Consider the following 14,473-nt stretch of genomic DNA (forward strand, 5'->3'; position numbering starts at 1 on the left):
ATTTAAACCTGGCACAACTTGAGGCTGTTTCCTCTCAGCCTGTCCCTGTAGATATCCATCTACCTTCTACTCCTAGGTTAGCTTCTAGTCCTTGTATCCATAGAAAAGATCTTTAAGGATACAAAGTTAAAGTTTCAGCTTTCAAATGGGGGAAAATAAGCACAATAAGAGATGGGGCTGGGTGTGTTCATCACAACTTTTGTTTGGTCTTTGGTTGCTGTGAACGTTCAGTTTCAGCTCTCCCAACACACAAACACAGGGGACTTCTTTTGAAATAGTCACATTTATTTTCAAATGAACCAGTGGTCAGGTGGTGTGGGCATCAGGAGATCTTTGCTCTAGCAGATCTTTGTCCTGCTGCCAGTACAGTAGTGTTTCTATCAAAACATCATTATGGATAACTTTAAGATAAATGTGCATTTTTCACTTGTAGGAAGCTCTCTTTGAGCCAAACACATCTGCAAAGTGAAATACTCTTTAAAAAAAAAAAAAAGGTTTGACAATTAAAAAGAAGAGAGAAAGAGCAAAAATATAAAACCTTTCCCTAAAAAAACAGTGCTTGTCCATCCACAGGTGAGGACATTGTGATCTGGGATTGAAGATGTGGAAGGTAAAAGGCAGGAGATGAGCACACAGGGCCTCCCCTGCCCATCTCTCCCCCTCTCCCACCCTACTACTTGCATGACTCCTCCCCTCCTGCAGACTCAGCTCCCAGCCTCTCTTCACTCCAAAGTCCAAGTGGAGGCAAGGAACTAAGATTACTTGACTGTTTTCTTCTCATTGCAACTTTCAGAGCATTTCTGCTGCTCACATGCTCGTTCCTTTTGACTGTCTCATCCCAACAACCCTCATCACTCAGGAACTCATCAAATTCCACCCGGGTCTCTCCTGTACCACTTGACTTTGACCCTTCCTTCTCCTCTCCAAGGGGGTCTCTAGCACGATGCTCACAGCTTAGGTGGGGAAATATTTTATAGACCCTTTTCCCTGGGGAATGTTAATTGAGTCCATTGGGACCTGCTTTCTGCCTGGTAAGGGAGGTGTAACAGCAGTTGAAAAGATGGGGAAAAACATGAAGAAGGAGTTGAAACTTCTATTTTTCCTGTCTACTGAGACAGGAATAACCCATTGCTCTGTTTTTCTCAGCCTCTCCCATCTCCTTCCAGGCTCCAGATCCCTCCTCTAATTACCTTGAGAGCATCTTTAAATTCCCACAGAGCTTCAAGATCGTTTCCCCGTTTCCCATCTAAGTAAAAAAGTCCCAATCACAGATGCAATGTCCTACACAGCATCCAGATGCCATATCCCTGATAAACATCACCTCTCTCCCCCCCCATCCTTCCTTGCCCCAGGCCCCCACCCCCCCATGGAAAAATGACAAATCCCTACATCTTTGTGAGACGCAAGACATTGAGGCGCACGGGGAGGAACGTGGCACCGGAGGCGTACTGGATCTCCCGGAGAACCCCTTCCCACTTCTTCTGCTCCTCATCATACCTAGGGAGAGACAGAGTTACAGTGAGGAAAGTGTCTCCTCTCCCTCCTTTCAGCTGCTCTCCACGGTGGAGGGAGCCCCGGTGCAGGGCGTGACATCCCACAGGAAATTATTTGGCCACCGGAATCTTGTGGGGGCTGCGTGGGGACTTTCAGCCCTGGTTTGTAATGCCAGGTTGGGAATGTGGATGTCAGCACCTGGTCTCACAGGGAAGAGGGTGCTTTTTTCATTAGGAAACGTTTTGATGGCACCAAGATGGAACATCCATGGTGAAGGACAGCAGGTTCCTGCTGAGGGTGCTGCAGCACTGATATGAGAGACAGGAGCAGCTAATGCTGTGTGAGCAGCTGTCACAGAGTGCTTCCTGCCCTCTTCTCTGCTCACGTGTAACACTATCTGCTTCCTAGCCAGGACTATCTGCTCCCCAGCCCCAGCACTGGCTGTTCCCAGGGAGAGGATGCATCGCACAGATGCTGCTCCACACCAAAGGGGAGGCTGGAACCAGCTCCAGGCGAAATGTCAACTCAGCAACAAAGCCAAAGGAAGAGTTTTCCCTGGTATGTTGCTGTTTGAGGCTGGGAGAGATCACTGAGCTCCCCAGTGTGCCCTCCAGCACAGCACAGGGCAAACTCCCCACCCAGAGACCCTGTGCTGAGCCTGCAGCCTTGTGCCGGGGTCGCAACCTCCATCTCATATTGATGGCACCAAGAAAGGCAGAAACCATCTGTTCCATCACTAACATCCCTCCCATGCTGCCTTGGACAGCCCTGGGGAAGACCATCACCTCCAAACATCGTTGAGCTCCGTTGGCACCAGTTCTCCCGACTCCGTCTCCACCGTGGCGAACCCTCCGAGCAGGTAGAGCACCCCAGACAGGCTGACCAGGCTGGCGGAGCTGCGCTCCTGTGGGAACTCTGTGAACGTGTCCCACCTGCCACATCAGGAGAGGGGACATGTTAGAGCAGCCTGGCTACCCCCAGCAAATCAGGAATCAACAACTGAGTTCACAGGTTAACTTGTGCAGGTCTGCGTGGGATGGGATCATACCCTGGCTGGTTTTAGAGACAGCTGTTTCCATCATCACGGTTCAACTTCATTGTGCATTGAGTACATGGCCTGTGAAGCACATTGGGCATGGATCAGAATGTCCCAGTGCTGGGAGAATGTCCCAGTGCTACAAGAGCCACCCAAAATCAGAGAGTTTATTGCGTTGGGTGAAGCTGCCAGGAGGAAGCTACAGCCCCGCAGGGATGGCACCAGTTGGTGAAACCATTTTAAAGATGAGCCTGAGATGATCCACAGCCCAACCACAGTGACACTGGTGATGCCCAGCTCTCTGAGGAATCCTAGGCCCTGGCTTGGTTTGGAGGGGACCTTAAAGATTATCTATTTCCAGCTCCCCTGCCATGACATATAGACCGGAGGAACTGGAATCAGGAGTCACAGGCAGACTCCAGAACGGCTGTGAGTTGGTCAGTGTACACCTGGCAGCTGCTCCTGGTGTAATCACACCCCGAGGTGTGCTCAGGACCTACTTGTTGGTGGCAATGTCATAGACTTCCACCGAGTTGGTCAAGCCGGAGTCGGTCACACCGGCGGCCACGTAGATTTTGTCCTTGTGCACGGTGGCCCCGAACAAGGAGCGGGCAGTTTTCATGGGAGCCATGTCCTTCCACTCAAACTTGGATGGGTTGTAGACACACATCTTCTTCAGGCACTTCCTGGAGAAAGGTGAGAGGGGAAAAGGAGCGTCAATCGCCCGCCAAGGGGTGGTTTTGGCACTGCAGGAGTTTTGGGGTGTCTGCTGGGAAGAACGTGGGGTCTCTAGAGAGGGTTTTGCTCCACATCAGCACAAATGGAGGACACTTGGGGTGTCCATGCCTGGAGTCATCACTCGTGTGTGTAACATATCCCCTCCTTCTGTGCCCACTTTGGGTGGGAGTCCTGAAAGCTCCACATGTGCTAACAACCCTGGATATGGGTCCATGTAGCCAAGAGCCTCTCAGGAGCTCACACACAGCCATCCAGACAGTGTTCCAGTGCTCCTGATCCACCCTGATGATGTGAAATATCATCAGTAATGTCCCTGTCCCCAGACTGCTGGTGTGAGGTGTGAGTGGAGGCACGTTCACACCTTTCAGACCACAATCCTTCCTACCTTTCCCAGATTATGGCATGTTTGCCCTGCAAACAGTCATACTCGTGCTCTGTAATGCTCCCCAAGAGAGGTTTCTCCTGCTTGAGCCTGTCTCCTCCAGGAGGGCAGGATGTGGGGTAGGCTGGATGAGGTTTTTCACTCCTGTTGCAAATACACCTCTGGATTTGACTCCTGGGACCACTCTGCTCCACAGGTCCAAGACAGGAGAGCCTTTATGTGAAGGGGTTTCTTTCTCTCCACTGTGACATTTATTTTTTTTTTGTAAGTAAAGAGGATCGTAGATCATAAACCAGTTTAAATTGGAAGGATCTTTAAAGCTCATCTCATTCCAACCCCCCAGCCATGGGGAGGGACACTTCCCACCAGACCAGGTTTGCTTAAAGCACCACCCAGCCTGGCCAGGGATGGGGCAATACATTCCCTCTCCTGCCAGGACACTGCCATCTCCCTGATGTCCCTGTGGAGCTTGTGAAGGCCTGCAGGCAGGCACAGGGGTGACCTGGGAGTGAAGGATCCACATCCCTCACACCCTCCTTAACCCATGTTGGGGAGGTACCAACTTGTGCTCTGCATTCTCACTCCTTCAGGAAGTGAATCCTTGAATTCCTCTTGCTTTTTTGACTTACTTGTCACTTCCTTTGCCCCCAATGACGTAGACAAGGTCCTTGTGTGACACCACGGCGTGGCCATAGACCGCGTAGGGGAGGGGATCAGCTTCACCCCACTTGAAGGACCTGGATCAGAGAAAGGTGGGAAGCAAAAGGATTTGTGGCTTGGTAGGTGACACTACAGCACGTGGCACTTTCACCACTCAGATGTGAGCACAGCTCCTGACTCAGCCTCAAAAACACAAGGTTTCCACAGAATCATGGAATATCCTGAGCTGGAAGGGATCCACACAGAGATCGTCAAATCTGACTTCTGGTTCTGCACAGAACAACCCCAAAAACCCCACATAATGAGATAGAATTCAATGAGATAAGGTTCATCCAGTAAATTTCATGGTCCTGGGGGAAAAAAAAAAAAGGAAATAAAATATGCAGAATATTTATGGTAATTATTGTTTTCTGCAGTTCCCCGTCCTCTTGAGCTTTGTGGACACACATCCCCACTTTTCCCAGGGCCTCACCTCATTTACAAGCGTTACCAGCCTGCATGATGGAAAAAATTTAAAACCAAGTCCACCCCTAAACCATGTCCCCAAGTGACACATCTACACGTTTTTTAAATCCCTCCAGGGATGCTGACTCCACCACTGCCCTGGGCAGCCTGTTCCACTGCCTGGTCATTATTTTAGTGGAGAAATTTTCCGTAATATCCGATCTAAAGCTCCCCTGGTGCAACTTGAGGCCATTTGCTGTCATAGTGTCACTTGTTCCCCGGGAGCAGAGCCCGACCCTGGCTCCCCCCTCCTGTCAGGGAGTTGTGCAGAGCAAGAAGGTCCCTCCTGAACCTCCTTTTCTCCGGTCCAGACACCCTCAGCCCCCTCAGCTGCTCCTCATCAGACCTGTGCTCCAGACCCTTCCCCAGCTCCGTTCCCTTCTCTGAACGTGCTCCAGCACCTCAATCTTTCTTGTCACAAGGGACCCAAAACCGAACACAGGGTCTGAGGTGCCTCAGCAGTGCCCAGCACAGGGGGACAATCACTTCCCTGGCCCTGCTGCCACACTGTTCCTGATACAGGCCAGGATACCACTGGCCTTTTTGCCCACCTTTTGGGCACATGGGCTCATGTTCAGCTGCTGCCAATCAAAATAATGCCAGAATAATATCAACCAAAGGATACTAGAGATAAACTGGTGCCAATCACATCTCCACCAGCTTCAAATGGATATTCAAACCACCCCCTGAGCATTTAGCAGGGGCAGAGACACCCTTTCCCAGAGCCTGCAGGGGCAGATAAATCCCCTTTTCTGTGGGAATGAAACTGGTTTCAAACCTCTGCCTAAAAAACAGAGTTAGGAGCACACATATCTAAATATAGATAAAATAAAGACTTGTTGACACCTCCTACTCCTCCTGTTGGGGCAGGCTTTGGATGTTTCTGTCTCCTGAGAGCAGAACAGGATGGTGCCTTTTAATAAAGCTCATGACCCAGCATGGGTTAGAGCCCATTGTCCAAAAATGAGTGGATATTAAGCCTGACATCAATCAGGTTGAGCCGTTCAGTGCCGCGTCTGAACATTTTAAAAACCAACTTTCCCTTTCAAACCACTTCTGGTGAGACCCCAGCGAATGCCACTGAACCTTCAAGAGCAGAGGGAAAAATTCCTCCTGTACAGGTCTCACATGATCATCTACTGATATCAGTCCCTGATATCATACCATCCCCATTAAAGCTTCCATCTCCAGGAGGTTCAATCACAACAGCAGCTGGAGTGTGACAGCTCCGGGCCTCAGGGCACAGCTCAGGACAGTCCCAGCATTGAGATAAAGAGTTCAAGCCCTGCCTCCAAAACCTTTTGACCCCTGGAGACCTGGAGTCATTTTTTTCAGGCAGCTGCTTCACCTTCTCCTCCAAACCCCCTCCCTCCCCGCCCGCGGGCACTCACAGCCGGTCGTAGCACAGCACAGAGTCCAAGGTCTTCTCCCCCTCCTTCAGTTCTTTCCCTCCGACCACAAAAATAGAGTTTTCCGCCTCTCCCAGGCCGAAGAGGCAGCGAGGGGAGGGCAGGGGGGGCATCCCCAGCCAGTCTGCATCCAGATGGTCGTACTGGAAGGGAACATATGGCCATTAGTGTGTGATCACCCAGCCCCTCTGCTTAGCAAAAGCCAGGGTCCACAGGCTGAGGGTAAAGTCCATCCCCAGGGGCTGCTTGGTCACCCCATGGTACAGTGTGCCTGTGCCCTTCCAGCTGGGGCAGGATGGGAGATCTTGGAGCAAACCCAAGTCTTGTACCATGTGATATATTTTTTTATGGCAAGAGACGGGCCAGTATGAACTTGTTCTGCTCTGTTTACCAAAACCTTGACTTTATAGAATCACAGAATCATCAAGGTTGGAAAAGACCTCTGAGACCACAGAGTCCAACCTGTGACCCATCCCCACCTTGTCTCCCAGCCCAGAGCACTGAGTGCCAGGTCCAGTCCTTCCTTGGACACCTCCAGGGATGGGGACTCCACCACCTCCCTGGCAGCCCCTTCCAATGCCTGACCACCCTTTCCAGGAAGAAATTCCTCCTGATGTCCAACCTGAACCTCCTCTGGCACAGCTTGGGACCATCTTCTCTTGTCCTGTCTCTGGTCCACTGGGAGAAGAGCCAGACCTCCACCTGGCTACAACCTCCTGTCAGGGAGTTTTAGAGAGCAACAAGGTCTGCCCTGAGCCTCCTCTTCAAACTTGGAACTTGGAACAAGGTTGGTTCATCTTTGGGTGAAAGAATTCCGTGTTGGACCTATAATGGACAGTTCCTGGGACTGAAGGAGCTGAAGCACTTCAATTTTAGAAATTTTGCCCAAACCTTTTCAGTTGTAGGGCACCCTGATATCTTCCATCTCTGCCAGGCAACAGCGTGGTGTCAACAGTGTTGGCAACACAGCTACAGTGTGTCAGAGCCATCTGATAGATGAGAGAGCTGATCCAGTGTTGCTGGATCAGGTCACCAGATCCTTGGACATCTGCAGATCATTGCCTCATCTCCCACCAGAAAAAAAAAATATGAAAGGGCTCTCTGAGCACTGTGGTTTGATGGGAACTGTAAACTGGGGCAGAAATTTTTGATGCAGCTTGGTAGCAGAGGAGGGAGGGATGTCTTGCAGCCAATTCTGTGGGACTCTGCAAGATGAAGCTGTGATGCTGCACTGCCTGGAGCACTGTTTGCTGTGGGCTCAGGCCAAAGAGCTTCAGCCTGATGGGTTGGCTCCAAAGCTTGGCCTCAGCTGGGTGCCTGTGGTTTTTGGTCTCCTTTGAAGCTGTTGTCCACATTTGTGTTATTTATAGTGCAAACCCGAGCAGCTCAGCCATCAGGATAGTTCCTCCTTCTTGATGGGCTCAGCATTGTTTACAAGTCATAAATCTTACAAGTGACAAAGAAAGGACACCCTTTTCCATCTGAGATGTCAATGGAATCGTTTTGCTCCTGCCAAAATCTGCAAGGCCCCTGGGATTTATCAGTATTTTTATATTTTGGTGCCTGTCCTTAAATCTAAACTATCCCTGACCTGGCAGTCCTGGCTTTAAGGGGAGGAATGTGAAACTGGGGAGGATAGAAACAGTCAGAAGGTGAAGGGAGCTGCTACACAGTGGTTCAAGGGTTTGTACCTGTCTACATCTGTCATTTCAGGTGGAAAAAAAGGCTCAAAAGACCCTTACACAGGAACCATGAGCTACATAATGACACTGATGCAATAAATAACACCTTTGCAAACTGATGGCACTCTCCAAGCCCAGGACTCTCCCAAGAACAGGTGCCACAGTGAGGTGTGGAGGGACCACTGTCCCCTTCTTGTGTGGAAGGAGCTAAAAATGCCCCCATGATGCCCAAAGCCTCTGCCACTGAGTCAGTGGCAAATTGGGAGCTGAATGTAGAAATCTTGCTGTTTGCAGCTTAGAACCACAGAGTACTTCGGGTTGAATGGACTTCCAAAGGTCTTCATCCAGCCCCCATGTTCAAGCAGGCTCAGTTTTGGGGTTAGAGTGGGATTCGCCAGGGATTTTTGCTATCAAATGTGAAATATTTCCAAGGATGTTGCCCCACTGGAAGTGTCCAAGGCCGGATTGGATGGAGCTCAGAGCAACCTGGTCTAGTGGAATGTGTCTCTGCCCATGTCAAGGGGGTTGGAACTGGATGATCCTTGAGGTCCCTTCCAACCCAGGCCATTCTATGATTCTATGGAGATTCTGTGACCTCTCTGGACCCTGCTCCTGTACTACTCCAACCCCCTTGGGAAGATTTTTCCTCACAGCAAGCTGATATTTCACTTCCTGCTCCCAGTGGCCATTGCTTCTTGTCCCACCTTTGTGCAAATCCAAGGAGAGTATGGATCTCTCCTCCGTGCCTTCTCAAAATAAGGAGCTGCAGACACCAATGAGATCTTCCCTCCCCCTTCTCCAGAATCATCACACAAGGCTCAGACTCTTCTTCTACCTCCTTCTCTGCAGCCTTACCCGTCTTGGTGGCCTCTGCTGACCCATTCCAGTACCTCAGCGTCTCCTGCATACTGGGGAGCCCCACATTGGACACAGCAGCCAGATGTGGCCTCACAAGTGTGTGACTGAAGGCAAAGAAAAAATCCCTTCCCTTGACCTGCTTGTTTCAGTTGTGCTGAAATAACCCAGGACAAGGTGGACCTTCTCTGCTCCAAGGAACTACTTTGCCTGGGCAACAACCAGACTGATGGAACATTGACCTTCAGGTACAGGTTTGGGCTGAATACAAAGCAGTTCATCTGCCTTCTCTGCACAGGTGAGTGATGGAGTTGGCCACACCTCTGTCATTATCCACTGCCCAGTGTGAAGGGTTGTGCCTCAAACAGCACATCCCTGGCACTCCCACAGCCTTCCCACTCCATCCTGCTTTCTAGGGGTGGCGATTCTTCCTGCTGGCTTCTTATTTCACAGGCTTCACCATGCTCCAGCTTATTTCACAGCCTCCTGACCCTCTCCAGCTGAGGACAAGCCTGTCTCTGTGCACATGATGCAGATGGACAGACCTACCCATGCAACAAGGCAAGGGAGGGATCAAGGCTGGATGTCTCAGCCTGGGAACTACCCTCATTTTACCCTTTCTGCCTGGACATGTTATTTTTTTCCCAAAAGATGTGAACCATGGAGAAGAACAGAAGGATTTCTGGGTATGGGAGGAAGAGCAGAGGATTTCCTGGATTCTTCAGGGTCAGCAGGAAGGGTACCTTGAGTTTGCTGTCTACAAGAAAAGTGCTCTTGGGTCACAACCCAGGCTGGGGCTCAGGTTGCCTATACACAGCTCAGTCCAGTCACAGCTTTGGTCACTTTTGAACTGGAACAGCCACTTTCCTTGTGGAGTATCCCAAAAGACATCACATTGTGGTTCCCACATGACAGGATGGAAATGGCCAAGGTATAGAGAGAGCTGGAACAAACCCAAAACCACCCCCAGGGGCAAGAGCAGCATTAGAAATGGGGCACATGTTGCCAGGCAGGGGCACATCCTGTGTGCTTGGGGTGTTTGCTCCATGGCTGTATCTGCTGCTGCTCCTGTTTTCTGGCACCTGGCAGAATCACTCTTGAGTTTTCCAGGGGTTTCATGACCAGGGAATGCACGGGATACAAAGCAGAACACAGACCTTGTACCACTAACCTTCTACTCCATGTGTCCCATGGTAAGCACGGCTGGACCAAATTCACTGCTCTAAACAGTGCCCTATTCAGGATTTGGATCAGGAAGGTTTGTCCCTGTTACCTGCTCCTTCAACCCTCCTTCCTCTACTACCAGAACCACCCCTCAGTGGGATCTGCCTTAAAAACATGGGGAGAGGAATCTCTAGTAAAGCAACTCACGTGCTTCTCCTTCACTTAAAACTTTCATTCGAACATCACATGACAAGGAATATTACTGACAACACAGAAAAGCTGGTGGTGTTCCAAAGTGGTCCAAGAAACAACAGAAAGATAAAAGGTAGTACCTGTAGGAAGTAGGAACTCATGGGATCCTCCTTGCTGTCCTCGTTGTAGTACAGTCCTCCAACAATGAAGATCTGATTCTCTCTGGTCACCAGACTGACGTGGTTCTTTGGGATTTGAGTGGACAGGGAGGCAAAATAGCACTCGTTGGCATTGGGATCATAGGCCACTGCCCCACTGTCGCTCACCATGAAAATAAGGTCCTGCAGGAACATCCCAAAGCGCATGGTGTCATTTAAGATCCCAGGGAGAGCATCCTCCTCCGTGTCTTCCTCCTCATCTACTGCTCCGTTGACAACATTATCCTTCGCTTGATTTTCACTGGTTTTCTTCACTTTCTTCTTCTTCACCACGGTGAATTTGCCTTTCTGGGCATCCTTCACCATCTGCAGCTTCTTGAGGAGCTCGGGGCTGGACTTCACCACGCTGTGCTTCTCCACGTGGTCCCTGATGTAGTCGTTGGGCATGAGGCGGAAGCGGATGCTCTCGAAGACGACAGGCAGGGCCTTCTGCCGGCTCTCGCAGTCCTTGGTCCCCACCCACTTCATCACCACTTCAAAGACGGTCTCCTCTTTCTCCACGTTGAGGGAGTCGCTGGAGATGATGGCGATGAGCTCGTCGGGGGAGAGCTGGTAGAACTCCTCGTCGCGGGAGACCAGCGCGAAGCGGTCGCAGATGAAATCCCGAGCGGCCACGGCCAGCCGGGCACAGTCCAGCATCAGCCCCAGCCGGAAGATGGCCAGGCAGTTGCTGAGGCAGAGCCTCTTCTGCAGGAAGGACACGCACACGGTGAAGATGGAGGGGATCTGGAACATGTTGGCCACGGAGAAGATGTCCTGCACGTTCTGCTCCGTGATCTCCAGCTCCGAGGTGTAGATGTAGTGGAGGATCTTGCCCATGACATCCGGATCGACGTCTTCCAAGCTTATCTCCCTCTTCTTGCTCTCTTCCATGTCCGAGAGGAACATGGCTCGGAAATACGGGCTGCAGGCTGCCAGCACCAGCCGGTGGCAGGGAAACTCCTTCCCTTTGACTTTCAAGACACAGTCCAGAAACTTATTGTGGTCCAACATGTCTTTGAGTCCATCCTGGAGAAGAGTTTGCTGGTAGAGACGCAATTCTTCCACTTGATCAAGAGGCAAACCCATGGCGAGGAGCGGCCGCTCGTCCTTTCCCCCAGTCCTTCTTTTACAGAGATATATTTATGGATATACCTGAGCCCCTGGGAAAGAAACTTGCTCAAAGCAGGGCTCTCAGCCTCCCTTGCTTCCAGACCAATGGCACACCGGGAATGTGAATCTCTTGCTACTACTGCAGCTGTCTGTGTACTTCAGCTTCCAGGGCAGGGCTTTATATATAGACCCGGCGCTGCAGAGCTTAAGGAATCCATACTGCAGCATGTGTAAGCCGATCACCCTTTAATATGACACATAGGACGAGGAGGAAAGGGAGGGGGGCCCCGGGGGAACAGCTGTAATTCCAGCCCCAGTAATTCAGGAAGGGTCTGTGAGCTCGTGAGTCACCGCGGGGGGAGCGGGAGCCGTCGCTGCCGTGACACGGGTGGGGGACGCGCGCGAGACCCGTCCCGCGCTTGGGGAACGGCCTCGGGGTGAATCAAACACCCAAATCTGCCCTCTGGGTCACGGACGGCAGTGCTGAGACTTTCTCCCGACAGCTCTAAAGGGGCTGCTCCCAAACTGCCAAACCTTTGGCTGCGTGCTAAAAATAGGCAGTGAAGTCAAAGCTGGAAAGACGCGCTAAGGGAGCGTCTTATGTGGGCTTTGTGGCATCCCCAGCTCCAGCCAGCTCCCTCCCAGGGATGCTTTGCTGCACAGGTTTGTCCTTTATTCTCCTCTAGAGTCACTTCTCAGGAGTCTGGAAGGGGGTGGAAAATGGAGATAGGGCTGTTTATTTACAGCTCTGTATGGGATACGAGGCCTGTGCTGGAAGTTACTTAAAAAAACTCACTAGAGGAGGAGATCTGAGAATTGGGGGAGAGGGATAGTTCTCTTTCCCTGCAGTAGGTGGTGGAGTTCCCATTCCTGGAGGTGTTTAGGGAAAGACTGGATGGAGCACTTAGTGTCATGGTCTGGTTGACATGGTGGTGTTCAGTCACGGGTTGGACTTGACTATCTCGGAGGTCTTTTCCAACCTAATTGGTTCTGTGATTCTGTAATATGTGCATGGGCCCCACTGGCACAGTCTCTGGGCACCTTGTCATCAATAAATTCATCTTTTCCACATCTTGGTGACAGACAGAGTGTCTGAGGCAGAAGAGAAGTAAAGGAAATGCAACAAGGGGCTTCAGCTCACAGATTAACACATCTAAACACAAGTACCTTCTAGTAAATTGAGGGCCTCCTGCTGAGCTCTTCTGATTCAACACACCCATGATGAGGTCTAGAGCAACAGCAGTTCAACCTGAGCTGATGATCCAGAGCTGATGATCCAGAGCTGGGTCATCAACCTGAGCTGATGATCCAGAACAGCTGAGTTCTCCAGCAGGTCTTGTGTCTTTCTTGCATGCCTATGGAGGTCTAGGAAGCTCCACGGGTCCCCAGATGGCCACTCCAGCTCCATCTCTTCCCATGGAGCTCACAAAGAAGCAAATTATTTTTGACAGACATGGGTAAGCAGAGCAGCTCTAATTATTTATACCTATAGTAAAACTTGTACATGAATCTCTTTTATCTTTCACTGTGGATCCTCCGGGCTGCCTGACACTCAGTGATGGCACAGATTTAATTAATGATTTAATTAAGCCTATGCAGAGATATTAGCCGCTATTCCTGGTGTATTTAAAGCCACATAACCCCTTACCCTGGCAGGGATGTATTTATAAAAATTGCCATGATGATCATCTGCATAAGCAGGAAGAGGGAGGGAGCTATACTGGTATGAAGCCCTTTTGTACTGGTGTGGTTCCAGCACCATCTGGGAGGTACCAATATAGCAGGAAAATAATCACGAGCTGTTTTCAGAGCTCACATCATAAGATCTTCTGCTGTGCTGTTCATCTGTGATGGGATCAAACACCGGGTGCTGATCTTTGAACTGGGTCGAACTTCAGAAATCTTTCTCTGCTCCCTTGACATCTGGGGCTGGACACCCCAACCCTCCCCTCTGCCCTCCCTCTGCATTAGCTCTGCTCTATCCCAGGTTTAATCCTGTGTTGTTGTGCTACCAGCTGGGATTTCCACCGCTCCCCCTCCCTCTGCCTTTAATCTCCCTTGAGCCCCGGGTTGTTTTCCTTTTTGTTGTGCTGCCACCTGACTTTTGCCTCCGTGTTCTGTGCATCACAAGGTGCTGCTGCTAAAATGCAGCTACAGCCCATCCCTTCCCAGAGGAACTCTGACCCATTAGTGGGCCTCTGGTATCTTGCGGGTTCGTGGTTCACCCAGGGAAAGGGCACTGTGCTGGTCCCAGACCTGCTCTGGGGTCTCCACTGATTTCAGTGACTTTGCACAGCAACTGGACCAGCTCCAAGGCTTGGGGAAGCAGCCCAAGCACTGTGTCCCTCAGATCTGACCAGGATACAGCCACTGATTTCCAATGATCAATGGACTAAATCAGTTATTAAGCGTGTTCCTAAGTGGGCAACAGCCCCAACATGACATGGGAGCAGGTGAATGTCCTGGTGTCGGCTGAGAGTTTGTTTGCTTCCTTAGTAGCTGCTACAGTGCTGTGTTTTCTGATTTAGGATGAGAACAATGTTGACACCACCCTGACATTTTGGCTCTTGCTGAGCAGTTCTCACCCTAAGTCAGGGACTTACCAGTGTCTCAATCTCTGCTAAGGAGGGGTTGCACAAAAAGCTGGGAAGCAGCATGGCCAGGAGAGCTCACCTGAACTGGCCAGAGGGATATTCCATACCACAGAGTGCCATTCCCAGTACATAAAACTGTGGAAGTTACCCAGGAGGGGGCCAATTGCTGTTTGGAGACAGGCTGAGCATCAGTCAGTGGGTGGTAATTGTATTGTGCATCACTTGTTTCTCTTGGGTTCTGTTGCTATTATTATTATCATTATCATCATCATCTTTTGTTTCGAATATTAAACTGTTCTTATCTCACACAAGGTTTACCTGTTTACCTTTTCTTTTCTTTCCAATTTTCCTCCCCATGGGGGTGAGGAGGGTGCAGGGGGAGTGAATGACAGGCCGTGTAGCACTTAATTGCCAGCTAGGATTAAGCCATGACAGTGAGGATAATGGAAAGCA

The 14,473-nt window shown here is 50.6% G+C and overlaps 1 protein-coding gene across 1 annotated transcript; it reads right to left on the reverse strand.

The window, feature by feature from the left end:
- Window positions 1–264: 264 nt before the first annotated feature.
- On the reverse strand, window positions 265–11,668 carry KLHL40 (kelch like family member 40). Its single transcript, XM_032680531.1, has 6 exons — window positions 10,257–11,668; window positions 6,206–6,366; window positions 4,280–4,387; window positions 3,031–3,216; window positions 2,280–2,426; window positions 265–1,497 (listed from the first exon to the last, which is right to left on the reverse strand). The coding sequence occupies exons 1-6, from the start codon at window positions 11,400–11,402 to the stop codon at window positions 1,386–1,388; spliced, it is 1,860 nt and encodes a 619-aa protein (XP_032536422.1). The 5' UTR covers window positions 11,403–11,668; the 3' UTR covers window positions 265–1,385.
- Window positions 11,669–14,473: the final 2,805 nt, after the last annotated feature.

Source organism: Chiroxiphia lanceolata, chromosome 1, assembly GCF_009829145.1.
Source record: "Chiroxiphia lanceolata isolate bChiLan1 chromosome 1, bChiLan1.pri, whole genome shotgun sequence".
Classification (NCBI taxonomy): Eukaryota; Metazoa; Chordata; class Aves; order Passeriformes; family Pipridae; genus Chiroxiphia; species Chiroxiphia lanceolata.